Source organism: Numida meleagris, chromosome 4, assembly GCF_002078875.1.
Source record: "Numida meleagris isolate 19003 breed g44 Domestic line chromosome 4, NumMel1.0, whole genome shotgun sequence".
In the NCBI taxonomy this organism is placed as follows: domain Eukaryota; kingdom Metazoa; phylum Chordata; class Aves; order Galliformes; family Numididae; genus Numida; species Numida meleagris.
In genome coordinates, this window is record NC_034412.1 from 89,726,765 (window position 1) to 89,753,212 (window position 26,448).

The 26,448-nt window shown below is 48.0% G+C and overlaps 1 protein-coding gene across 1 annotated transcript; it reads right to left on the reverse strand.

Annotated features, from left to right (window-relative positions):
- NAT8L (N-acetyltransferase 8 like) lies at positions 1–26,394 on the reverse strand. Its single transcript, XM_021393677.1, has 3 exons — positions 26,061–26,394; positions 24,833–24,997; positions 1–2,290 (listed from the first exon to the last, which is right to left on the reverse strand). The coding sequence occupies exons 1-3, from the start codon at positions 26,392–26,394 to the stop codon at positions 1,923–1,925; spliced, it is 867 nt and encodes a 288-aa protein (XP_021249352.1). The 3' UTR covers positions 1–1,922.

Consider the following 26,448-nt stretch of genomic DNA (forward strand, 5'->3'; position numbering starts at 1 on the left):
TTTTTTTTTTCCCTTTCCCTAACACTTTATAGCTGTCTATTTTCCTTAGGTTAATAAATCACTGAAAGCAGCAAGAAAATATTCTGCCCATTTCTGTACACTATACAAAAACCCCAACCAACAGTACATTATTTCAGCTTCAGGAGAAATGTACAGCATAGTAAGACTTTTAAAAATAGAGCGCCCCATACAGAGATGGCGTTAATTCACCTCGCGCTACAGCACCCCTCCTCCGCCCCTTCCCCCCTTATTGCTGGGACCACGGATGGGGACGGGGCTGTCCGTGGTGCTGCCCGGGGATGGGTCCCCGCTCCGCCCTGCCCGCCGCCCCTCCCGCACACTGCGACGCTTTCACCGCCGTCGATACGTCCCCTATCCTCACACCGAGTTGATCGTGAACATATTCCCCCCGACCCCACACACGCATAATACTTCGTAAAACAGTAACTACTTCTTTCCCCCCCCAGGAACTACATGAAAGGGCTTTTCCCTTTGAAGGTGTTATCGTAGCTGAACCCCTCCACCCACCCCAAATTAAGTGCAGCCAGAAAGTGTTTTTCTTTATATTTCTGATACCATGTTTTAAAAGTAAAACCTACTGATCTTCTTCCCACCACCCCCCCTCCCCCTCCAAGACATAATTCATGCAAAGTTGCTATTTGTTTAAATAAGTTATAAAAGTTGTTATTTCAGGCTAGGAGAAGCTGTAGCCTTGGTTACTCTTAGTTGGCAGGCACTGTACATACATACTGGGTACAGACACATGCCGGATCTGCTTTGCATTGCTTTTTGCATTGTACAATTCACAAATCTGACATCATTAAAGCGGTTAATTACCTTTTATGGCAGGCTGCAGTGAGGCCATCTACATGGATCAAACAAGCAGCTGGTTAAGATAATAAGTACGTGCCCCCCACCCCCCAGAGCTCCCCAAAATGCTATTATCTGTCACATTGCTTCTCAGAAGTGCTCGGAGTTGGTGCGCACATTAATGTGCAAATGTGTTGCCATAGGAACTGCAGCCTCCATTATGCCTCAATGACACCATTCAGCAAAAGCCAGAACTAAAAATGAACAACAACAAAAATTAAAAATAATAAAACCAAACCAAACAAACAAAAAAAGAACACCCACCCCAAAAGGCAGCAAAGAGAAAGTCACATGCGGAGCCTGGCCCAGGACTGCAGGTTACGCGTGGCCACAGGAGCGCAGGAGATAGATGGGGCTGATCTTCACTTCAGCTATGTTACAACGGGGCTCAGAGTTCGGACGGATCGAGTCTGGTTGCTGGCTTAGGGAGGAGATGAGTATGGAGCTGTGGTTCCGACACGCCGAGGGGCTCTTAGACAATTGGCAGGATGAGGCACATCCAAAAAAGTGCAACACCAGTGCCGCAGTGGCAGTGCGATGTGTTAGAGTGCGTGCACGCGCTTCCTCTTCATGCATTGCAGCAAGCGGGTTGGGCTGGGGGCTGCCCCCCACATTTTCCTTGGAAACTATTAACCGGTAAATAACGGTAAGACGAATGCATATTCTATACTTACTGGTGCGTGAAATACTGAAAACTGCATTCAAGTAATTTTCTCTGCACTATGATGAATGCATCGCTATGTTATCTTACACTTGGAAAAGGAGAACACTACGCGCACCGGAGCAGCGGTGCGATGTTGCAGGGAAGGTTCTGTGCTTTCTGTCGGTTCCTGGGAGGCCGGGCTGCAGGACGCTGACTTCCAGCCCCGCCGCCTCCAGCGCGCGAGGCCGGGCCACCAGGCTGCACGGAGCAAACCAGGGTGAGATGAGGGAGCAAGGGGGGACAAAATTGGCAAATAAACGGTGACAAGAAAGAGAAGGGTAATTTATTATTATTTTTCTTTTTTGGAGGGGGGACGAGAAAAATAGCTTTTTTGCTCGGTGGTTGGGTTTTATTCTTCACGGAGCTGCAGGCGGTAGCGGTGGTAGCGAAGCTGGAAGAACATTCTCTCCAGCAAGGAGTGCGTCATCCCTGGGAGCGCGTAATGTTCAACCACACCCACGTGCTTGAAGCCCAAGGACTCGTAGAGCTTGTGGGCCGCCATCTTCACGGCTGTGGTCCCCAGTACGACGGAGGAGTAGTTGTTGAGCATGGCAAACTCCAGCACCTTGCGGCCCAGGGCCTTGGCAATCCCCTTGCCACGGTAGTTGGAGTCGACGGACATGCGGCGCAGCTCCACCGTGTTGTCTTCCTCGTTTCCCCGCGCTGCCACAATCCCCACCACGTTGCCATCCAGGACAGCCACCCAGAAGCAGGAGCCTGCGGGAGACAAAGCACCACATGTAGCTACCTGGGGGTAAAGTGCTCTGAAAGCATGGACCCAACTTGCTTTTCCCCTTGGCAGTGCCAGGGAAATGTTTGTTTCCAGAGGAATATATATGTAAAGTTGCTAAAAAACAAAGTGTAGACACCAACAATCATAAAGTTATAAAGTATGGATGTATTCCTCCATGGAGATCTACAGAAGCCACGTGGACATGGACCTGGGCGTCCTACTCTGAGTGGCCCTGAGATGGTCCCTGCCAGCCTCAGCCACTGGCACCTAATAGCAACGGCTGATCCTCAGCTGTGATGGGACATGACGGGCAACTCCCAACTTGCATGCAGTCATGCTCTGCTGTCATACCAGCAACTTCACCACATTGAGTCTTGGCCCCCAGCAGAACAGACCCTTGGTTGCTTGTTGCATCCCCCTAGATCCAACCACAGCACGGGGAGCCATGTGTTTGCTTGGCTCTCCAACTCAATGGCTCGTGTGGTACGCACCTCACCAAGAGACACTGGTACCATCCCAACCAGCTGCTCGGGCTGGCCAACCAACATGCAAGCCAATGAAATTAGAAACTACTGCAACTCTGAAGCATTGCAGCACCATTTGGCTCCACTAGCAAGGCAACTTAAGAAAAACAACTGAAGTTAAATGAATGAATTACTTGGGTCTTAACTAAAGCAGATCATCACATAACATGTGATGTGATAACATGTAAAGAAGTGTCTTTAATTGACCTGAGAAGATTAATGCTTTCATCACAGGGCAAAAGTGATTTCAGCTTGGATGCTGCTTAATTAACAGCCAAGAAAGCCATTACTCAATTACATCAGCAAATGAGGGATACTATGACAAACCTCTTGCTTAGAAGGAAAACGTGGACTTCTGCTGCACAGCACAGATGTGGCCTTACCTGAAGAATCCTGACCAGAGGAGACCTTGGCATGCTGTGACTTTGGGACTCAGGTACCCCACCAGAAGGAGATGGCTACAATCCACAGCTCAACTGCTGAGAAGCAGTGGGGTAAAAACAAAACACCCACGATAAACCAGCTCCAAGCCTTGCCACTGCACTCAGACACGTGCAATGCTGGCAGTAACACTCGCTTTTGCTCCCGCTGCGAGCCATCATCACACTGTTGCTATCTAGGTCAACAGCTAATTTTTAACACGCTGGGACCCATCTTGACCCACTTATCACCAGCAGTTAAAACATCTCCTCGCTGCCACCACTGTGACAATGCCACTCATTCCTCTGCCTTTGCCCAAATCTCACACTGTAATTTATTCAGACAAGACCCCAGACGAGACTCAGGAGCGCCGAGGACCAGCAGCTGCTTTCCCTCTGCACACAAACCTCTGCTAGCACATGGCTCTCTGCTCTACAGCATTATTTTTACTAATGCACATCACGTGGTGACTGTGCACTACATGATGATACCCTGCCAGCCCTCTATCACTCATCCCGTGCCCCTCTAGCACACTTGCTGGACCACTGAACTGGGTAACATGGTGCTCATCATCCTTATGTACACTGACACCAATTTCAACTCTGGTGGCATAGCCCAGAAATGGGGTTTCAGGTTTTCCCCTGCATTTGAGGAGCAGAGATGACAAAAATGACTCTCAGGGATGCTTCCCACCTGGTACAGCCCCCCAAAAAGTGCCATATAGCAGCCTGTCTCTGCCACCCAGCCCCGTGCATAGTGGCTGTTCCTTCAGCATGCTTGGTTCACCTTCAGACACTCATCTGTGCTTCCATCTCCATTGCTCCCTGCATATATTAATGCTTTTCCTTTCTTAACCAACAGCTCATGTGCTCAATGAGCCAGCAAGGTTTATTCAACAAAACAGTTCTAAAGTCTGTAAAATGGTGCATTTCCCAAATTTTTAGGTTTTCTGCCTATTTTAAAAACAAACCTGGACATGACTGTGAGGGCAGAGCACAGCAACTCTTTGCGCTGCCCCGACATGCCCAGCCACGCACCAAACACCAGCCCCACCGCAAGAAGAGCCAAGGCAAACACGCACATCTTGTTAGTTTTAACTTACAACTTTAAAGCTTAATTATAATGATTTCAAGTTCAACATGAAAAGAAATAGTATCTGGCACATCTCCCAGTGTGTGTTGTGCATGAAATGCTTATAATTAGTGCCAGACAGGACACATCTGCTCAAACAATGCGAGTTGTATTTGGCTCCCATTTGCACCAGCGTGATCAGTCCCCAGTACTTTCACAGCCCGACGCCCATGCTGTGGACAGCCACCAGCCTGCAGAAAAATTCCTGGATCCCAAAGCTGCAAGCCCAGCACTGTCTGGTCCACTTTGGGGGTGGCTAAATCCCTTTCTTGGGCAGCAGTGCTTCTTGCAAACAGGGATTTGCTACCAGAAGTCATTCTTGGGATCCCCAAGCACACCGCTGATCTCAGGTTGATGCTCCTCTCCTCTGAGCAAACCCCACAAGTTTCAGAGAAATAAGATCATAAAATCATTAAGGTTGGAAAGACCACTAAGATCATCTAGTCCAACCATCCGCCCATCCCCACCATGCCCACTGACCACGTCCCTCAGTGCCACCTCTACCCTTCTCTTGAACACCTCCAAGGATGGTGACTCCACCACCTCCCTGGGCAGCCTGTTCCAGTGCCTGACCACTCTTTCTAAGAAGAAATTGAAATTCTTTGGATTGCTTTTTGCCTGGACTCATCGCTTCTCACTGATCCCAGCCAGCTGCAGTTCTGTACCCAATTCCTCCTCCAGCAATATGTGTGCAGCACATCTGGAGCAGGAGGGAATCACCCAGGGAAAACAAGCCATATCCTCACCCCTAAAATCTATTTGGGATCTCCTTCCAATCTTTTCAAGATTGAGGGGATTGAATCAGAGCCCGTCTCATCTTTGCACTTTTTCATACCTAGGATGAAAACAAAATTATCTTCCTCTCACCTGTCAGCAATAAGCAAGAGTCTCGCTGCCAGCAACCCTATTATTAGCACATGCTGACGTTTTACTCTCTTGAACTGTGATCTGAAAATAATCACAGATGCAAAGATAAACACACACCCCGATGGCTGCGGCTCACCCTGCCCTTCAGATGCTTATCTCAGTCAGCATTTGCCTTTACTCTCACCTACCTCCATCTTTTGACATCCCCTCATTGCCCATTGGTGCAGACAACCAAAGCTTTTTCAGCTCATGCTGCCCCAAACTGCTCTCTAGATTTTTGATCCTGCAAGAAGACTCACTCAAAGGGCTGCACTGCACAGATGTCTTGCATTTAACTTCAGCTGCTCTATCTCCATGCTGTCGGTACCTCAGGCATCTCCAAATACACTCCAGCTCATACCATTAAGCACAGGCTTCCCATTTGAACACAGTCTCACTGAAAGGCATCTCCAAACCATGTCCTTGTCTCCTGCTGTGGTGCTCCTACTACATCCCCCTTGAAGCTGGACCTTTCTGCCTCATGTCCCTACTTGTGGCACCCAGGGCAGCCTCTTCCAAAAGCTTCGTTTGTGCAAGCATGTAGAGGAGAGATGCCATAGTGGGATAAAAAAAGATCTACAAAATACATTGTAAGAGAAAGCAAAGGCTCTGGTATCTACCTCCATAAAACTACATGAAATACCTGGGATGGCAAGAGGCCAACATCTTCCTATGCTCTCCCATTATCTTTCAGTAACAACATCTTTCTTTTGCCTTGGCAACAAGCTGGACCAAATTATCAGCAAGTAACCTAAACCACGTAGCTGGCTGCCAACTTGGATGTCACCATGGTGAAGTGATGGTCACTTAAGATGTATTTTATTTACAGTACCCAAAAAGAGCCATGGTGATAGTGAAATTACTCTAAAAAATGCACAGCAATGAGCTGGTGGCAAGATGAACTTAAGAAATTTAGACATGGCTCCTCAGCTGAAGGCACAGCTCTAAACTTAAGGACGAATCCCAGCTTCTAAGGACCAAAAGAGATTGTTCTTCTGATTCACCTACCCCTTCCTTGCAGCACAAGCTGCCCTTACATTCCACACACCGCTGCAGTCCCTATGCCATGATGACATGCCAGGAGCTGTGGCAACACATTGAATGCACGTCCTCCACCTGTCCAAGGCTGGTACGGTTCCCCAGCTGCTCCAGCAAACCCTCTCTACCACCATGAGCTGCACAGCTCCCTGCACGGAGCTGACAAGAATGATGGATGAAAATAAATTCATTTATTTTTGCTGCAAATTCTTCTACAACCTTCGATGAGTAAAAGGCTGCTGGGTGGATGGGTGGAAAGACTGGAACCAAAAGCAAGAGTACAACTAGGAGAGGGGAAAAATCAGACACCACCCTTCCCCATCACCCTGAGTCCTACGTGATGGAACAGCACAGGTTCCTACTACTCTCTAGAGTCCCACAGTGCCTGAGGGCAGCTGCTCCCTAAGCCAGAACTTAATGGCAATACATTGATTTTGCAAAGCAAGGCTCTGACCTGGCTTTTCTGTCCATATAGAAAACACATGTTCTGAGATACTTTTGAAAGCCATCTTTTTGTATCACATTTCCACAGGAGCAAGCAAAGCTCCACCACTCCAGAACTGCCTTCTCTGTGCTGATACTCAGGGCCCAGAGCCAGATCTGATCAGACGCATCACTCCACAGGGCTGGAGAACAGCTCCTGCCAACTGCTGGTGCCAGTTTGTGTGGGTTTTGCAACCCTGTGACAGCATTTTCATTGGGAGATCAACACTGGGCACTTCTGGGAACCCCACTCCTGAAGCAGACCAGACCTATCCCTCTTTGTTCACTGCTGGCATTTCTACTTCCCAAAGGTCAGGCTCTCATTTCACGTACAGGTGGCACACAGGCTGGGCAATTAAACTCAGCTGTGGGTGCCACAATATGAGAAAGATGAGAAACTCTTAGAGAGCATCCCAAGGAGGACTGTGAAAACGGGGAAGGGTCTGGAGGGTAAGATGTATGAAGAGCAGCTGAGGCTCCTCGGTTTGTTCAGCCCAGAGCAGAGGAGCTGAGGGGAGGCCTCATGGCAGCTGCAGCTCCTCACAGCGAGCGGAGGGGCAGCGCTGAGCTCTGATCTCTGTGACAGCGACAGGGCCCGAGGGAACGGCATGGAGCTGTGTCAGGGGAGGGGCAGGTGGGGGTTAGGGAAAGGGTCTGCACCAGAGGGCAGTGGACATGGAACAGGCTGCCCAAGGCAGTGGGCACGGCCCTGAGCTGTTGGAGCTCAAGGAGTGTTTGTATAGCACTCTCAGACATTGGATTTAGGTGGTCCTGTGCAGAGGCAGGAGCTGGACTCGATGATCCTTGTGGGTCCATTTCAGCTGTTCAGTGTGAGTTAGGTGCACGCACGCTGGTTTCCAGCTTTCTTCCCCTTTCCAGTTGCTCCATGAAGGAGATGACACCCAGAGAAGTGCTACCAGCTTACACCACAATCAAAATGAGAGAAATTCACCCTCTTTCAGAGGTGATGACATTCACAATTAATTGTTGAACCTCATTTCCAAACAGACACAAACAATATCCCTACAAGCAGGTTTCTGACAGACTGATTTTCACTGCTGATTTAGCATGTTACCATGACACAGATTAGAACAATTCCCCTCCAGCTCAGAGCTGTCATGGGCGATGTCCTCAGAGCATCCTCCAACCAGAGAGGTGATCCCAGGGCTGGCCACCAAGAGAGAAGGAAGCTGACACCTAAAGAATTCTGTCCAGCCTCCCCTGAATTAAACATTGCAAACCTGAATTGCTGGGAGGAGAAAAGTGATGTGTAGGTGTGAGTTGCAGGAGGGGATGGAGGTCCATGTGTTGTCAGGGCTCACCAGGAGGAGCAAGAGCCTCATCTCACACTGCAGCATCCCGCACAGGGTCAACCTCCATCTTACATCTTCCCTTAGATCATTACATTGGGGAAAAAGGAAAAACAAAAGAAAAACCAGCTTAGCACTTCCCATAGGACAGGTCTTGCAATTCCCCATGTCCATCACTCATATCACACACAGAAGCTTGCCAAAACTGACAGGCTTGATAATGCCAGCTGCAAAACCTGGCTGCCCCAAACTCTTTGCTATGACCCACTGACATCCCATGTCCCAGTGCAACACCACTGAACAGGAATACCAGGGCAGAGGGAATGCAGTGCACTGTCACATCGCAGAGCATTACATATTTGCCCTTGGAGTCACTTGCCCTGGAAGCTCCAGGGTGGCTCTGGGCAACCCAAGCAGGGTGGTGCAGGGGGAGCCTGGTGGGGCCGTGCTGCACTGAACACTGTGTAGCTGTGCTACTCTGATTTATTTGCAGATAGTCAGCTGAAAAGCCCCAAAGCTCAGCGCATCTCACCTCTCTTACCTCCATTCTTTCCAGGCCTTCATTTCTCTCCCTTCCACCCTTTTTAGTTCCCCTTGGCTTCAAGCAGGGCTGAGTAACAGCTCCAACAACTTCTGCAAATAACTCTACATCTGACTTCAGTTAAAAGGCATTCCTGAAGGGCTCCTACAAAATAATGGCATTTCACAGTAGGTTATGGTGGTGGAAACTGGATGAGATGCGAGAGATCCTGCCCTGATACTCGTGACACCCGTGAGCATCCCTGTACAGCTAACACGGGTGTGGGGGAGTAAAAAATATCAGGGACATAGAAGAATTATCCACGCATGAAATTAGAAATGTTGCGGGACACTCTCCTTCATATAAATAACTCCACGCAACCTATCATGGCAGGATTCATCACCTCACCACAAACAGCTCCCTGCTGGAAGACCACTGGGCTGCATGGCCGCATGCTAAGAGAGGGTGATGCCTATTGATTCATGGAGCATCTGAGGGCCAGGCGATGAGATCACCGACATGTGTACTTGGCACCAGGAGAGATGGATGAGCTGCTACCACCAACCAACCCAGCTGTTTCTCCATCCCCTGCCTTTTTCACCCTCGCTCCCTGGAGCCAGGAGCTGGATTTGATGATCCTTGTGGGTCCCTTCCAGCTTGGGGTACGCCAGCATTCTATAGACTGTAGGTTGACCTAAACATTTCTGCAAACCCAAAAGTGCTTTTGGGTTCAGACCCAAATGTCTGTGTTGCAACATGGCACCGACAAGTCCGGAACAGCAGCTATGCTCAGCTCATACCTTCAGATGAGGATGGGAAAATACGGTAAGGTTGAAGTTTGAGTAAGAATAGGAGAACTGACTTTGACCAGCGCCTGTTCCATCTTTCCTGATGGAGCTGGTCTGCTCTCAAAAGCATCTTCCTACTATGTCACAGCTATTACATTTTGAGGTGTCAAAGCCCCTCAGAAAACCCTAAAATGCTGGCAACTAGCTACACTTCACTTTCACACAATCTTTTTTTGACTGCAGAAGAGAAAAGAAGAAAACAAACAAACATTTTGCAGCAAGCAGACTTCAGAAAGTGGCCGGGATTGGCCCAGCATCTCCTGTGGAACCCAGCAGGCATTTCTGATCATCCCAAAACCACACACAGGACACAGCCAACTTGAAATCCTCTGCGCACTCTTTTTGCTGAGCACAACACACCTTGGCTAAGCAGAATGGACCAGTCTGCATCAAACGGCAAGAAAAGAATATTCAAAGCAATTTGAGAGCAGATGTTGCCCACGCATCCAAAATCCTCACTAAGCCTATAAATTGCAGAGTCAGACCTTAGGTAAGCCAATGCTTTAGTATTTAGGCTGTTTTAAGTCAGAAGTTTAAAGGCAAGAAGAAAGGCAGCCCTCCTGCCAGCCTTGCTAGCCTGCGTCCTCCCAGTCACTGCTCCAAATGACGGCTGTAATGATGAGCTCCTCGTTAAATTAGTTTACAAAATAAAATGTGCTGTTCACCACACTTTAAGCCAGCTTCTTAAAAGGGCATCGTTAACACTCAGTCTCCATCTTCTCATCAATCTTTCACTATATGGCTTTATTGCTTTCTGAAAGGTACTGGAGTTACATGGCAGCCCATTCCACTTTCAAACGTTGAAAAAAAAACTGGAAAATCTAGAATTATTGGATGTTTTAGTATTCATTATTTGCTGGCTGGCTTCTGCTTCATGTGCATTACCATAAAAAGGCACTGAGCAATATCAAGACTTCTTTTTAGCTTAGCAGTTGGCCTAGACATAAATCATAAGGGGAAAATGGGTAGAATTGATTTTATTTTAGCCATCTATCATTACCCGTCTGGTCTAAATTTAGCCAAGCCTCCCTTCAGTTGAATAGAAGTGCATGCACCTACACAGGAATTGCAGCAAATGCTTCAAAGGAAAGGGAGAAACCAACATTGCATTTACTTAAGGTTAAATAATAAAAGCAATTCTGATCTCTGCAAGGACTTCTGAGGAGTTTTATGCTGCTCTAAAAGAGGTCAACAAACTTTACAGTGACTCACCCTCCAGGAGAAGCCCTTCTGCAAACAGCTGTAGCAAAGCCTACCCAGCGTTCTGCAAACACTTGAATGCTTCCAAGGAAGCACTCAAGGCCAGGCTGGATGGGGCTTTGAGCAACCTGGTCTAGAGGGAGGAATCCCTGCCTATAGCAGAGGTTTGGAACTAAATGATCTTAAAGGTCCCTTCCAACCCAAACCATTCTATGATTCTGTGAACATGATGAGGGCAGCAGGGTGAACTACCCTCAAGATATAGATACAAATGTGAGGTACGGCCTAATGATACATTAGGACAGAATAACCTATCTGTACAGGCAAATTCTTTAAATCAGAGTAGAAAACAAGGCTGGAAGGGGCCTTCTCTACTCAACCGGGAGACCACCTAGCTGTATGTAAGAAGATGGAACTAAAAGCAGCTGTGTATTTAAAAAACACGACAGCAAAAAAAAAAAAGCAGCCCCAAATGGCATGACATTCCCTTCTACTTTCAGTGGCATCAAGGATACTTCATGTCACAAAAGCAATGCAAAAGGGCAAAGGCACAATTTGGAAATGTTCAGTTGCACATCACAAAGTGAATGTGTATATTCAGCCAAAGCAATCTGTGTGGCATGTTTCAATGGTTCCAAACATGTGTTTTTTCCTCCTCAGTACGTTAAAAGCAAAAGTTCATGCTGCCCTTAAAAGCTTCTGAATGGGGATCTCATGACTATAGCAGGTGATGAGTAATAATTATGAGTACTAATTAGGAGTAGTTTATGGTGGAGACACAGTGACCAGAAGGGTCTTAGACCTCAGGGCAGCTCCTCTGCTTCCAGATCTGTGTCAGGTACTTAAGGATGGGGAATGGGTTTCATTACACACCATCTGGCAAAGAGAAACTACCTGTGATCTCCAAAATCTAACAATAAATGCAACTTGCTGCTCCAAAAGACTTACTTTCTGCAGACGACTCGAGTTTCACAAGAATCCTGTCTGGTTGCTAACACAATGATCCAAATCTCCCCAACCACTGTATTAATAATCAACTGGAGCAAAACGGCCATCATAAGCAGTTATGTTTTCTCTGAAACCACACTGAAGAGCCCATTGCTCAAATTAGAGGAAGACAGAAAACAAAGATGATGTTCAAGGCACAGATTTAGTACAAACTACAGGCTGAAGGCAGCTGGCACGTGGCTTGATCTCCTCAAGCCGATTGAAAGCAACAAATATTTCTGACAGCTAACACCTTTCTTGCTTGCACATCTTTTATTTTTCTAGATTTACCATAAATATTTAATCTCTGGAGGACTGTTGTACTTATACCTAACACAAGCAAGCCTGGCCGAGAGGTAAGGTTGCTCGGTTGCAATCTACCTGCGTATGCCAAGGTGAAGGGCTTTCCCTTCCTCCCTCAGGCCCCGTTATGAGCATTACACATCTAGGCCAGATGCTAAAACAACATGCCTAAGACTTCATTTCTTTCTGGCATGTGAGGAATGAAAACAGAGGTCCTCTAAAAAGCCCCAGCAGTTCTTCTTCCAGCCCACCATGCTGCAGACTCCACTGTGGATCACCATGAGCCCCAATCATCACACATTGCTTGTATTTTCAACTCTCAGCAAGCTGTTCCCCGTGTAAAGTCACAGCACTGCCAAGGTGCAGAAATCGAGCACTGGTTAAAAACAATCTGTGCCTCATCAAGGCCAGGGTGACTTGGGTTTAATTACACCAAACTCCACTACATCCAGACTGATATTAGCACATTTGCTGAACGTGGCACCAAAGGAAAATTCTGCATCCGTAAATACATGAACATCTGCCAGGCTGGGCACAGACAATGGACGTGTTATGGGTGATGCATTAACATAAAATGAAAATTACATCCGTGAGGGTCTACATCTCAAAAATGAAAAGAAAAAAACCACCTTTGCCACATGCTCAGATTACCAGACAAGACCACCCTGACCAGCCCCACCAGTGCAAGGCAGCGTATCTACAGCTGGTGACAGCAGATACTTCCACGGCTGTGCCCTGAGTCTTGCTGAAAGGGGACCCCCTCCTACACGAGTGGCACCCACAGCAACCATGGCCAGCAGAGGTGCAAACCCACACAACCAGGGTAGTAGTGCAGTATTTTGAGGATCCAGGTAGATCTTCCCATCTATCAAGGCAACACTAAAATATATATTAAACCTCAGTGCTAAGACAGAGCAGAACAAATGAACTAAGAGCAGGTTCCCAGCTGGAACAACTCCTTCATAGAATCATAGAATGGTCTGGGTTGGAAGGGACCTTTAAGATCATCTACTTCCAACCCCCCTGCTATAGGCAGGGACACCTCCCTCTAGACCAGGTTGCTCACAGCCCCATCCAGCCTGGCTCTGAATGGCTCCAGGTTGGGGGCATCCACAACCTCACTGGGCAACTTGTTCCAGTGTCTCGCCACCCTCAAAGTAAAGAATTTCTTCCTAATATCCAGTCTAGTATCTCCTTCTGCTGATATACATGGTCTCTGAGGTTCCTTCCAAGCCAAGCCATTCTATCATTCCGTGATATACAAAAGTGTCCCTGAAAACATCACCTAGTCCTCTTGCAGCCAACTGATAGGCACACAGCAAACTGGAGGCAGGTTTACCCCATGCCACCGCATTTCCCATTTATGCTACAGGTTTCCCATAAAGATCAAAACAACACATGGACCTGTGCTGAAGGATGCCCCTCAGTGTGCTCCTAACTCCCAGCAAAAGATAAGGGATAGAAGCATGTGACTGACTCAAAGCAAATGCTCCACTGAATCTCTGAGCTAAGCTCTCTCAGTGCTCTGCCTCAGTAAATGTGGGGTGTTAGGGGTTTCTTTGTTGAGATTTTTTTCTTTATTTAATAATTTCACTGAAATCCTCCCTAGCTGTTTGAGTTATTCATGAAAAACATTCCCACTTCTTAAACCTTGCAGATACTTTGATGCTTTTCAGAGAACTGAAGGCTCAAAAAAAAAAAAAGAAGCACTGCAAAACCCAGTGCTGGCTTATTCCTGAATGAAAATCTGTGCACAGCTAGATGTTATCTTCTAAACATCTGCAGGTTCTAAAATCAGACCAGATGTGTATTTTCACAGCTGTCAACTGAACCTAATATATCTTACAGGCAGCAAAAGTTTGAAAAGGTGTTTCAAGAACACTCCTTTCAAAAAGTTTGGATTGCTTTACAAAAAATCCACCCGAACGATCACTACCATCCCTTTCTAACACCAACTGCTTTCTCTCTCTTTTAACCAATCACACCGCTGCCGCCGCCGTTCCGATACCAGCTACTTTACCAATGCATTCCCAGGGCTGAGGCACCAAACTGCTGGCAGGCAGACAGCAGCCGAGCACCCAATGTGCTTTCATTGCTCTGTCTCTAACTAAACACCATCTACAGTTGCTTAGTGCTGGAAACAGCAGGTGCTCCAAAAGAGCTCAATTTCAAAAGCTTCTCTTTGCTGTTCTACTACTTGCATTATTTTAAATTGAAAGACGGCGTATTTAGGTCTTCCCTGGATTCCCACTGGAGGTGTTACACGGGGTTCTGATGCTGTTAGCTAGTTCCAGGGAGGATGAACAGATTTGGCACCTCCAAAAAAAGAACCAAAAGCCCCGATCTCAGCAAGCAAAACAACTTTTCTCTCTACTCTGACTGCAATAATGATTTTATACATCCTATTAAAATGGTTAGAATGGGTTTTATGGAAAGAGTCAGAGTGGAAAAGATCAATAGGACATACCCAGATATGGATCAGGGTAATGCGGGTCAGAGGCTCTAAAGAAGGTGTAAGAAATCCTGTTGCTGATGGTACATTTGCCTTCAGGCAAAATGTTCTCTCCCCACCGCCACGTGGGTTTATGTGCTGACGCACCGTGTTTGCAGCTTAGCAGACACAATATCCTTGTGCTGCTGACTTGAATTTGTTTTCTCATTTCAGTTATTCCGAGCATTCTACCAACAAAAATAAATGCTTGTGCTCACCATGCAGATATCTAAAGGGAAATTAAGAAAGAGAAGGAAGGACCTATGGAATGAAAGTAAGCAAAAGGACAAAAGCACAACATTTGAAAACACAATGGGAGGAGGAGAGGAGTTGCTGGGTGCAGACCACTGCTTTGGGGAACTGCCACAAGTGACAAATGAAGCAAGAACTGGCCCACACAAACCCACTGGAGAGAGAGCTGAGCAGGACTCAAAGAAGAAAAAACGCGAACACTGCAGTTTGACACAAGAGTGGGAGAAGTGGGATGCAGAATGGCAGGGAAAGGAGAAAAAGACAAAAAAAAAAAAATCAAGGAGCCACTGTCAGTTCCCCATAGCACTGTTACGATCTGGTAGCTCTGTATGTGACTGCTGAGTGCTGAGCACACCAAGGAGCTGTACCCAGCCAGCTGGCCCAGGACCCCAATCCAACTGGCAGAATAACAAATCAGCCTGCATCTCTGATATTGGTTTCCAAGTCAGGATTCAAGCATGTTGGTAAGAGAGCACAGGAGCTGTTTGTATAGCAGTTACTGGCATTGGAGAATCAATCCTGGCAGGTAGTGTCCTTAAAAATCCAGTTTTTGTCAATTCAAAACAAGTTACACTCCTGTCATGAATTCACCAAAGGTCTTCAGCCAGGAAAGTAAATACACAGGCAACCCAGACCAGCACTAATCCTGCTCACAGCTCATCCCCACACTGCTGCTGGACTACTACTTTTAGGGACATGGTTTGATGGGCACACAGTTGGACTAGATAACCTCAGTAGTCTTCTCCAACCTTAGTGATTCTATGATTCTACTGGGATTTCAGAGGTTTCCCACAGCACCACCTCTTGAACCACTACACAGCTACAAAATGCTTCTGTTATCATTAAAATAGGGCTTGGATCCAGGTGGTCTCAGCACTGACTCTGTGTGTACCCCACAATGCCATGCAAGGACCACAGCCCCTTATAGCCCAGTAAGCAGGATACGGCCTGCGAGATAACATAGGCTCCAGTCTAGTAAGTAAGTTTTATTTTAAATACACCCAGGGCTGGCCTTTGCTTCAGAAGAAAGCCTGTATCAAAACCAACACTTCTGATTGCCAAGGAAAGTATTAAATTCACTACAAAAATCAATCCCTCATAAAAACTCTGGTTTTCAGCTTTATCACTTGGATAAATTCTACAAACAGCAAGTAATGTCAAGTGATGAAAATATTATTTGCAAGTTATCATTTCAAGCAGTACACCGTACCACGAGACATGCATTGCACTTTTGTATTTGCTTTTACACTGTTGCAAATCCAACTTTAAGTAGCACTATCTCACACTGCCATTTAAAAAATACACCTGCAATACATGTTCCCTAGTATCTATTTTGAAAAGTCATCTTTAATTCTCAGAATCTCTTTTTAAAACACAAACCCTGCTTGGCATCAAGCTGTGGGAGTTTCAGGTCAGCATTTCGGAATTATCCTGTAAGAAGTGACACCTTCAGCTCCATAAAGAAACACCCCCCAAGCAATTACAGAGGGCAAGAAATGATACAGTATGCGCTCTCATAAATAGTTAATTGATTGCTGGGGTCCAGCGGGTCAATAGACTACTTAAACGCATGGCTCAAAGCCATCCGTAACAGACACCATGGCACACACCTGTCTCTAACCAGACCAACACAAACCGGCTGTGCTGCCTTAATAAAGGCACGGCAGAGGTTTCTTGATGATCCCACTTTGCCTTTGTCAATAGAAATAAGTAAATCCTCTAACTTGCACCAGTTACAAATGATACATTTGTGAGCAGAAGCTATGCAAGGCACTCTGCTGTCATTGGATTCCCATGAAGGCTGCTTTCATTAGCCAGCTGTCAGGAAAAAAAAAAAACCAACAATTCCTCAGCTTCACTGGGGGGGGGGAGGGGGGAGAGTAAAAAGGTAACAATAAAAGTAATCTTAAAACATGCTTTGAAGCTCCCCATTTCACTGATGCAGAAACAACAAAGGCCGCACGTCACTCAGCGCGTGGCAGAACCACACACTGGCAAAGTCACTCCTTTAGAAGGAAGGGAGCAGCACAAAACATGCTGTTATTTGTAAGAGATCTTCAGCACAATGCTACCAAGGCAAGGCGTGGGCTCTGCGATGCCCGTCAATAGTGGTGAGCACCCCAAGGCACGATTCCTCTGCTCCAATGGCAGCAGCCAGCCCATCTCCAGCCAGGCCTCCAGCCTCCCCAGAGCTGGGAAAGGCATTCCCAGTCTCATGACTTGGAGACACGAAGATTTAAGCCTGCAAGAAGAAATGTGCCCATTTTCAGAAATCCACTCCAAAATTCGGAGGATTCTGGTTTTTTGACAATCAAGGCGCGTATTTAGGCTTTTGCATAAAAACCTATTCGTTTGGTATTTTTTTCATTCAAAAAACAAAAACAAAGAAACAAACTTAGAGACCTTAAGATACAGAGCAATGCCTACTGATAGTTTCTAAAGCATTTGGGCGCCTGGCTAAATACAATGCCTCTGGCACTTGGGAATAGGATCACAAAGGTTGGAAAGGGCCTTTAAGATCATTCATTCCAACTGTAGTAAGATTTCAGCTCGTGCTGAAATCCAAAATTCAGTGTCAGCGGGCTCAAAAGCAATGGACTTTTCCATCTCTCACCACTACTGAGGTACCCAATGTGGAGCCTGAGTTTAAGCCTTCTTGAAAGCCTAAAGCTGAAACACACCTTTGGGTAATTGTTTTAAATCCCAGCCTCTCTGAAGGAAGTGGGAGAAGGAAGAAGAGCCACTGAGCACCCAGTATGAGACTCATTACTTTGCAACTGAACTCGCAGAGAAAACTCTGTATTCCTCCTTATGTTCATTCACTGAGCCGGTCACAAGAAGCTGTACGCAACCATCCAACACTGGAGAATACATCAAAAAAATTACTCTAAGCCAGACAAAACCAGAATGCCTGATGCTGCTACGCTATTCACGCTCAAGTCCCAGCACAGCTCAGGTTTGATGCTCTTGAGGAGTTAACTGTGCCTATAAAGCGCTGATGTGCAATTTGCACAACTTATTACTTCTCACTGCACAGATTAATTAAGAGCACTTGCACATACTGGGGTTTTTAAACACCTGCGTGCAGAGCTTGCTTCCAGCAGCACCGTACCCAACCAGGCATGGCTACCAACTCAACACCGCTACATGAACTGACAGCCACGTCAATTAGGAATACCTCAAGAGAGTTACTGAATGCAAGGGAAAAAAAAATAGGTTATAGCACTCTGCAAAATTTACTAGAAACTGTAATTTCATCTCATTTTGACATGTGAATGTGCCAAAGCTGGATCTGAAGCATGGTCTATTTTTGTCTCATGGATATGCATGTTGAGGAATGGGTTTGTGCATATGTTCCTGCTTCAGTAATAAAGAATAAAAGGAGCAGGGGGGAGCAAGGCTGCAGTGGCTTCCCCATCAATGTGTTTATCCCACTTGGGTCTGTACCATAGCCCTGAAGAAGCCTGAGCTCTCAGGCTGCTCTGCTGATCAGGCCATTTCAACTTTTCCATGGTAAGCTTTTGGCTTACAGCATTGTTGTTCAAGATAAGATGTGCACTGCCTGAGCACTCCCAAAACTGGAAAAAACTCCAAAGACTCAGGTGTTACCTTCCCCCATCCAGCCCCACCAAACACTTATCAGCACAAGCACAGGGCTGGGCTGGGGCTGGCCATGATACCAGCTGGGGCCGAGCAGAGCCAGCCTTGGGTTTGTCCACACTTGGTCACACGCTGGAGGAAACACTGGTGATACTCAGCTCCGGGAAAGTGGTACAGCAAGGTGCCAGGTCCATCCTGGAGGGCAGGTCCCTGCTGCTGCTGGCCACAGGAGCAGAGGATGGATATGAGAGTGTGGAATGGAATGCCAATTGCATCTGAATAAGCAACTTGGAAGGCTCAGGAGAGATCTTATCGCTCTCTACAACTATCTGAAAGGAGGTTATGGTGAGGTGGGAGTCAGTCTCTTCTCCCATGTAACTAGCGATAGGACCAGGGAGAATGGGCTCAAAGTGCACCAGAGGAGATTCAGGTTGGATGTTAACAAAAATTTCTTCTCTGAAAGAGTGGTAATGCATTAGAACAGGCTGCTCAGCAAGGTGATGAAATCACCATCCCTGGAGGTGTTAAAGAAAAGGGTAGAGGTGGCATTGAGGAAGATGGTTAGTGGGGAAATATTGGTGGCAGGTGGACAGTTGAATTGATCTTGGAGGTCTTTTCCAGCCTTGGTGATTCTGTGATTCTAAGCTTAATGACATTTTACATAATTCAAATATAAAATATTTTCGTCAGTTACCAGTTCTGGACAACACACATCTCTAACACTTGAGAACATCAGTTGCTGTTTATTGCTTCCCAACAAGTTCAGCTCAAGACAGGCACTGAACATGAAACATGCCAAAGCAGGCAGTTCCAGCTCAGCTACAGCATAAGTAACCAAAAAGCAATGCTGGGAATTGCTTAGCAGTCCTCTCACAGGAGGCCAGTCCGAGATATCTTCAGACACAGTGCTTTCTATTCTAGAATACATTAAAGATCTCTCATCCTAATCTTGCAGAATCTCTCCAACACGCATATCTCATCCCTTGAAGTTATCTCCACTAGCAGGCAGAGGTGCCACCACAAAATATACATACAAGGAAGGCCCTTCTCCAAAATATGAGACCTGACCTCCGTTTCCAGCACTGTTGGGAGCGGAACTGGGAAACACCATGTTTCAGGACATAGCCTCTCTCCTGGGATTCCTGCTCCTGCTCCATGCCCCAGGCTGTACTCCCCAGCTCCCCATGAGGAAAAGCGCGCCTGAGAAAATCCCAACCCACTAAAGCTAGCGCAGGGATCTGTCAGATGCCTGAGGTCAGGGTGCTGTAAGATGCAGCATGAAATGATGGAGATAGGGATGCCTTAGATTCCAGCTGCCTTTTGGGCATGGGCTAGTGAGGCAGGGCCCTCTGAAAACACATTCCTGCACTGGGAAGCAGCAGCCCCAAGCCCTATCCCAGGGTCAGGTAACTAAGCCCTGGCTTAGCAAAGCTTGAGCTGCTCTATTCTTTCAAAACAATGTTATCAGTGGGCAGCGTCCCTCCTGCTTATCTAGCGGCTCAGCCACTTGCTTACCCAGAATGCGGAAGAACTGGGCTGCAGGGTCAGCCCTGTGCCTGGGGGTGTACATCCACTTCCCAGCCCCAGGCCTCCATCCCCACCATGGGGAGCAGCTATCTGGGGCCTGCCTCTATCTCCCTGCCCAGGCCATCGGCCCACCATGAGGAGTAACCTCTGCCTTGTAAGGCAGAGCAGCCACTGCTCCCAGAGCAAGGGCTCTTCTCAAGCTGGTCCCTATATTCTCCTTATGGTTCCCACACCAGCCCAGCACCCCAAAATGGTGGCCTCCAGCATAATGCATGCCCAGGCACAAGGTATCATGGCTGGTGAGGAAGCTCCAGTCAAATGGGACTCATCCTACCAGTACCCCCCTAGATTTGGAATTGCATGACTTCATATCCAGATGCTTATCTCCTTGTGTGCTCCTGAGTTCAACCCATCTGGTGTCAGTTCTGTTTCTCCAGCACTGAAACGCAATGAACAGGTCCAGCACAAGAGCACAACTGAAATACCTGCTGCTCTTCACCCAAATATCCCACCAAAGGTGAAAATGCCTGGAAAGGAACAAGCAGGATTTGTCACCTCCTCACAAATCATCTCTGCCCTTACCTCAACTGGAATCCTGGGGTAAGGACACAAACTCAAGGTCTCTGCCAAGAACAAGACATGCCTCATGTGGGTTCAGCTGAGAGACCGCAGAGGTTGGAAAAGACCACTCAGATCATCTAGTCCAACCATCAACCCAATGCCATCATGCCCACTAGCCATGTGCCACCTCTACCCTCTTCTTGAACACCCTCAGGGACAGTGTCTCCACCACCTCCCTGGGCAGCCTGTTCCAATGCATTACCACTCTTTCAGAGAAGAGCTTTTTCCTAATATCCAGCCTGAACTCACCACCCAAGAGCAGCCCGAACTAAACCTTCACAAGCAATGCCTCTTTCAGGGCACAGTCCAATACTGTCCATCAGGATTAATTTATTCATCACATACCTGGGGATGTTGGAAACACAGATGCTCTGCTCACCACCAGCCTGGACTAGATGAACAGAGGCACACCCCTCCCCATACAACGCACCCAGGGCCCTCCCTTACATGCCCACTGGGCTGGCTAGCTCCCTGAACCCAATTTGCAAGGAGAAAGCCCAAGATGGGGATTCACTAAAGACAGCAGAACTGCTCCCTCCAGTCCTGCTCACACCACCACAGAGTAATCACTGCCAAAAACCACCGCCACCAGACTGGCGTGTTTAACGCAACCTGACCATCTCCTGCAGCAATCCCTCCAGCTTCAACTGCTGCATTATGCAAGGCAGATGCCCTCAGCCCTCCACCAGGTCTGGCGGCCACAGCTCTCCAGGTCACCTATTCGTGCTGTCTGTTCCTCCTGCTTGGGCTCAGCGCAAACAACACCAACCAAGGTCAGCTCCTGCAGCAAGGAGATCTTTGCACCACCACCATGCATGCATACACACATCCCTCTGCAGAGGCACCCAGCAGAAGGGTAAGACAGACAGCTGCAAGAGATAAGGGCTGAAACCACCCCAGAAAAACGTGCTGGTTCATCTACCCAAGCTCTGCTCATTCAGGAGAGCAGTGGTTTTGCACCCAAAGCAAGAAGTTCTGGTTTCCATCAGCTCTCCAGCAGAGACCTCAATCTCACAAGAATCTTTCCAACACACAACCCACTGCAAAAATACACAGAACCACCGTGACAGAAGCTTGAAGAGATGCTGTAAAACTGATTAGTCATCAAAATTATCAGACCATAAAAGAAGCTCCAGCTGTGCTCCCTTTATTTGCATAAAGCCCTGCCTCCTGCATTTCTCTATTTAAAATTAATTTCTTTTTTTTTTTTGTTTACTAGAACCCAAGTTACTCTGGTTGACAATTAAGCCCATTACCCAATTCCTTCCTTTTCTACCACCCCAGTGCCTTTGTCATAGTTTATGCAGAAAAAGATAAATTCCAGTAAGTGCTACTTAAAAATGAGAAATACAAGCTAACGAAGAACCAGGGAAGGTTGGGCCATTCGCTCTTCTGTTTTAAGATCCCAATCCATCACAGAGCTCAACACCAACATTTCCTTTGAATTCAACAGCAATTTCAAGTCAATCTACTCCTTTGGGCTTAGAGTTCAACTCTGGCCCAAATGTTCTGCCAGATCCTTGCTGTAAGTGTAGGAGGACAAGAGCAAACAACGATTTTAATTTTGGCTTATGTACTTCAGCAAAATTGCTGTCAGCACATGTTTTTCAGTTCATACAAAACTCAGTGGGAGAAATTTAAGACAATAACTAACTTGGAGACTGGTGGGTCAGAAAACTGCAGCAGAAAAAAATACCTTGATGCAAGTAACATTAATCATGAAGCATGCTGCTTCCAATATCCCACTACAAACTGTCCTTTTGGTCTTTGGTCTAAAGATGACCCACGGCTTGCACAACCCTCACGGATGCTTTGGCAGAACCACCAGGAGCGATCCGTTTCAGGAGTTAAAATTATTTGCTCCCCACGAGCAGAGGGCTGTTTGCTGTGGATGCTCTGCACAACAGAACCCTGACCTGGGTACCACAAGCAGTTCTTCATGCCACGGATGCTGAGAGCAATACCTCAGTAAAGCCAAAACCAACACCCTGATCCAACACCTCAAGACCATGTCCCTGCTCTACCTCTGTCTGCCACTGTAAAGAAGCAAGAATTTGTAAACCCATCATGGAAGTGCTCCCTTCTGCTGTTACTATGTTGAAAAAAGAACTCAGCACATAAACAAGCGTTTTCCAAAGGAGCAAGAAATTGCCTGGTCGTGTTCCCAGCCTGAAGTTGCACTGGGCTGTTCGCTCTGTCCCACCTAGTCAAGCTCTGAATACCTACAGCCTCACTGGGCCCTTGTTCCAGCATTAGGAGTTGGACTCCATTATTCTTAAGGGTCCATTCCAACTCAGGATATTCTATGATTCTCCCACAATACCCAACTGAGAAAACTTTCACTAATATCTAAGTTGGAACAACAGGCACTACTTACAAGAAGGAGCCCTTCTTGTTCCTGTTGCAATAATTCATGTCTGAGTGCTAATTTGTCAGCTATTGCAATAAGAGAAAAACCTGGGGCTGGAAGTTGTTCTACCATCATTCCTGTCCTCTGTGCAGGGATGGGGAGCTGACGTGGCACAACACTGCCTGTTCTGAGTGTGTTTCAACAGACAGTGAAATCAGCCTCGGAAAGGCATGAAACTCAAGGCTTTTGGAGACATCTATTTATGCTGCTGTTCTATGGGCAGAAATCTGACAGCTGCATTTCGGGGGGGAAACGCTGGGTTCATGCCTTGTGCAGGTAGCACCATGCAGCATCAGAGCACGTAGACAGGCACTGGCATTGTGGATGGAGCAGCCCTGGCTGCCTCCTCTTGGCCCTTACTGAATTACAACTCCAACTTGCTTCATGCTACTATCATCGAGCACCCTTGACAAACACCAACAGTCCCATAAATCTGCTTTTTACGGCACGGCAGAAGCCTAATTACACATGATTAAACTCTGTCAAAAATTAAAGCCCACTCATTTCTCTGAAATTGAAATCAGCCCTGCTAGGTATCAAGTAGCAGCAATGCTGATGGCTTGAAGGCATGCTGTCAACGCAATGTTGCTGACCCTACACAAGTGGGGGCACTCCTGTCTCTTCATTTGAGCCTTTCCTACAAATGCCAGTGTAAGCTCACCCCGAACTGTGGCTGTGCACATCTCAGGCTGCAGGGACAGACGTAGTTCAGGCACCTACCAAGCCCACGCTCGCTGCTCCTGCTCTCCTGCAGCTCTCCTCCCCCAGCACTGTGCACTGCTGGACCTCACCGCACAGATTCGGAAGTGTAATGTCACAGCTCGTTTATTTTTGTGACAGCAGCTTTAATGAAGATTGAGTTTTCTAAGGACACATACAAGTTACACATCGTTTTGCTGTCACGAGAACGGGCACTGGAAATTAAATACAACCCATGTAGATGCACACTACAGCAGGATGCAGCATCTAAAGGAAGTGCTGCTAAAGCATTTTGAGACTTTTATTACAGGGGAAGCACCATTTTAGATGGTCGCAATACTAGGAGTGAGGGGAACGAAAGTTTGTGGCTCCTGTTACCCATGAGGAGTGCCTTAGGAAGAGGACTGCCACACTGGGGACAGCAGTGATGCAGCGAAAACCATCACATGGAGAAACCAATGAGCGGTACCCTGAGAGAGCAGATGATTCATGGCACACCTCGCCCTGCCCGCTCCCCATGAGCACGGTACGACCACAGTGCAAACCCCCGACCCCAGTGACAGCCCCCAGCTCTGGCTCTCAGCATGGATGTATGCCTACAGAACAGGAATGGCACCTTCCCCACCCGACAAATTGCAAAGGGACTTCTTTTTATTATTATTAATCACGTAGGAGATTTTTATTGTTATTAATCATGTAGGAACTATTTGCAGCTTAACAGTTAAACATTAGATGTTATGCTTTTAATTACATGCACTTGCGTAACAAGCAGATGAAGGCATATGTCAAACACCAGCAACATCCCTTTACATACCTGCTCTATGCCTCTTCCAAAGCACTTGCATTAAGGAAGGTTCTTCTTGAATAATACGACAAAACATGCGCAGCCACTAACACTGCTCTGGGCACCGGGGCTACAGGGCTTTCACCACCCTCCCACACTCCCTGATACACACAGGGGGCAGAGAAACCCCCAGCTCAGGGAACATGGGGTGCACCCAGCTCCCTGCACACCCGTTGAGCATGGAGAGCACGGTCCCCAGTGCCTGGCTGCAGACGTGGATGACTAAACATCTTAGGGGGAGGGGGGACAAAAAAAGAAAAGGGGATGGATTTGTGCCTGGCATGCCCTAAAAGCTGCATTCTGGCAACTTTAGAGCTGTGCTCAGTGCTGCTGCAAAGAGGACATAATGCCAGCAGCATGGGGCAGCCACAGTCCCCACTGGGGGAAGGCCCCCCCAGGCACTCGCACTCACCTGGCGGTTTCATGTAATATTGCTCGATATCAGACATGTCCGTATGCAGCGCGCAATCGAGATAGTGGAGGATAACTTTTCTGCTGAAGTAGTACCTCATGCCCATCAGAAAGATGGGCAAGCAGCAGGTCAGCAGGAAGGACTTGGTCACAACAAAGCACATTACTATGGAGATAAGGAAGAGAAATAAACGACACCTGTCAGAAAAGAGAATTTAGTGTTGATTTCGGAATACAAACTCATTTAAAAAAATTAAATTAAAAAAAGAACACAGAGCAAAACAGACATTTGCAGCGCATACATGAAAATGGTGCAATTCTCGCTAAGTGCTGCTGAGTGACGGTGCAGCTCAGTGTTCCCGCAGTGCCCGGGGGGGGAGGAGGGGCTGCTGGGGGCACCCCCTGCACCCCACTGTCGGTCGGGGGGGAGGCTGTGCTGCGGGCACGCCGCTCCGCAGCCATGTGTTTGGCACTGCGGCATTACTATTTCCAGGCTGGGAAGCACCGGCTGCTGGGGAGGGGCACAGCCTTGGGGCTAGGGGTCCACGCAAGGCCTGCGGGGCTTCTGGGGGATCCTTTAGTCGTCCCCCAGCTCCCCGCTACTGCCAGGGGTCCCTCTCCAATACAGAACCTGAGGGGGCACCTGCGACCACCAAGGGCTTAAGAACCCAGCCTTGGGATGGAGGGTGCGTTTTTTGAGTGGGGGGACACACATTATTACATTATTATTCGCACAGAAGCAGAGTTCACATCAGTACTTCCAGAAAGGGGGGCTTGGGCGCACATTATTATTTTAAAGGGGGGTTGCGAATGGGGCCCGCGGGGTTATTTGTGAGGGGTGGGAGCACCTTGCGGGGGTTATTTTGGGATTGCAACCCCAGGAGGTGACCCCCCCCAACACACACACACACAGATAGAGAGGCCCGGCCGTCTCCAAGCAACGGCGGCACGCGGTGCGCAGGGCTGCGCGCTGCGGAGCTGCGCGCTGCGATGTGCGCACCGCTCCCACTCCAGCTCCCCCCACCCCAACCCCCGGCACGGAACAACCGCAAGGACGCGCAACCTCCGCGGGGAGCCCCTCACAGCCCTCCCAACCCGCGCAGCACAAACCACCCCCTCTCCCTCCGCCGCGATGCGCTGCGCTCTCCGCATCGCTGCGGTTCCGCGTGGCTGCGGCGCTCCCGGCTCCGCGCATCCCCGCGGGGACCCCACGCGGAGCCGCTACTCACCCGCCAGCAGAGCGTAGAGCAGCTGGGTGAGGGGCTGCTGCTTTAACCCCCTGAAGGCCGTGTTGGGGATCCGCTCCATGATACCTTCGTAGAAAATGCGGCGCACCACCTCCTGCTCGGAGGGGTGGAATTCGCGGATGTAGACGTTGTCGCGTTTGGGTTCTTCTTTGGGGGTACCGAGGGGAGCAGGGGGGGAGGAGGGGGAGCCCGAGAGGGTGGGCCACATCTGGGAGGAAGAAACAATGATGGTGTCTTTTTTGGCTCCCGGGATTGAGTCATGGTCTTCCGCCACGATCTTGGTCTCACAAACCATCTTGGGAGACAGACAATGCATGCAAACGGGGCGCGGGGAGGGAAGGAGGAGAAAAACGGGGAGAGGGGAAAGGGG

Bases quoted from the DNA above. Each gene is read 5' to 3' on its own strand.
- NAT8L (XM_021393677.1), bottom strand. From the start codon at position 26,394: ATGCATTGTCTGTCTCCCAAGATGGTTTGTGAGACCAAGATCGTGGCG. The intron at 24,998-26,060 runs GTGAGTAGCGGC...TTATCTCCATAG, and splicing joins GCTCTACGCTCTGCTGGCGG to TAATGTGCTTTGTTGTGACC. The intron at 2,291-24,832 runs GTGAGTGCGAGT...TGTCTCCCGCAG, and splicing joins ATATTACATGAAACCGCCAG to GCTCCTGCTTCTGGGTGGCT.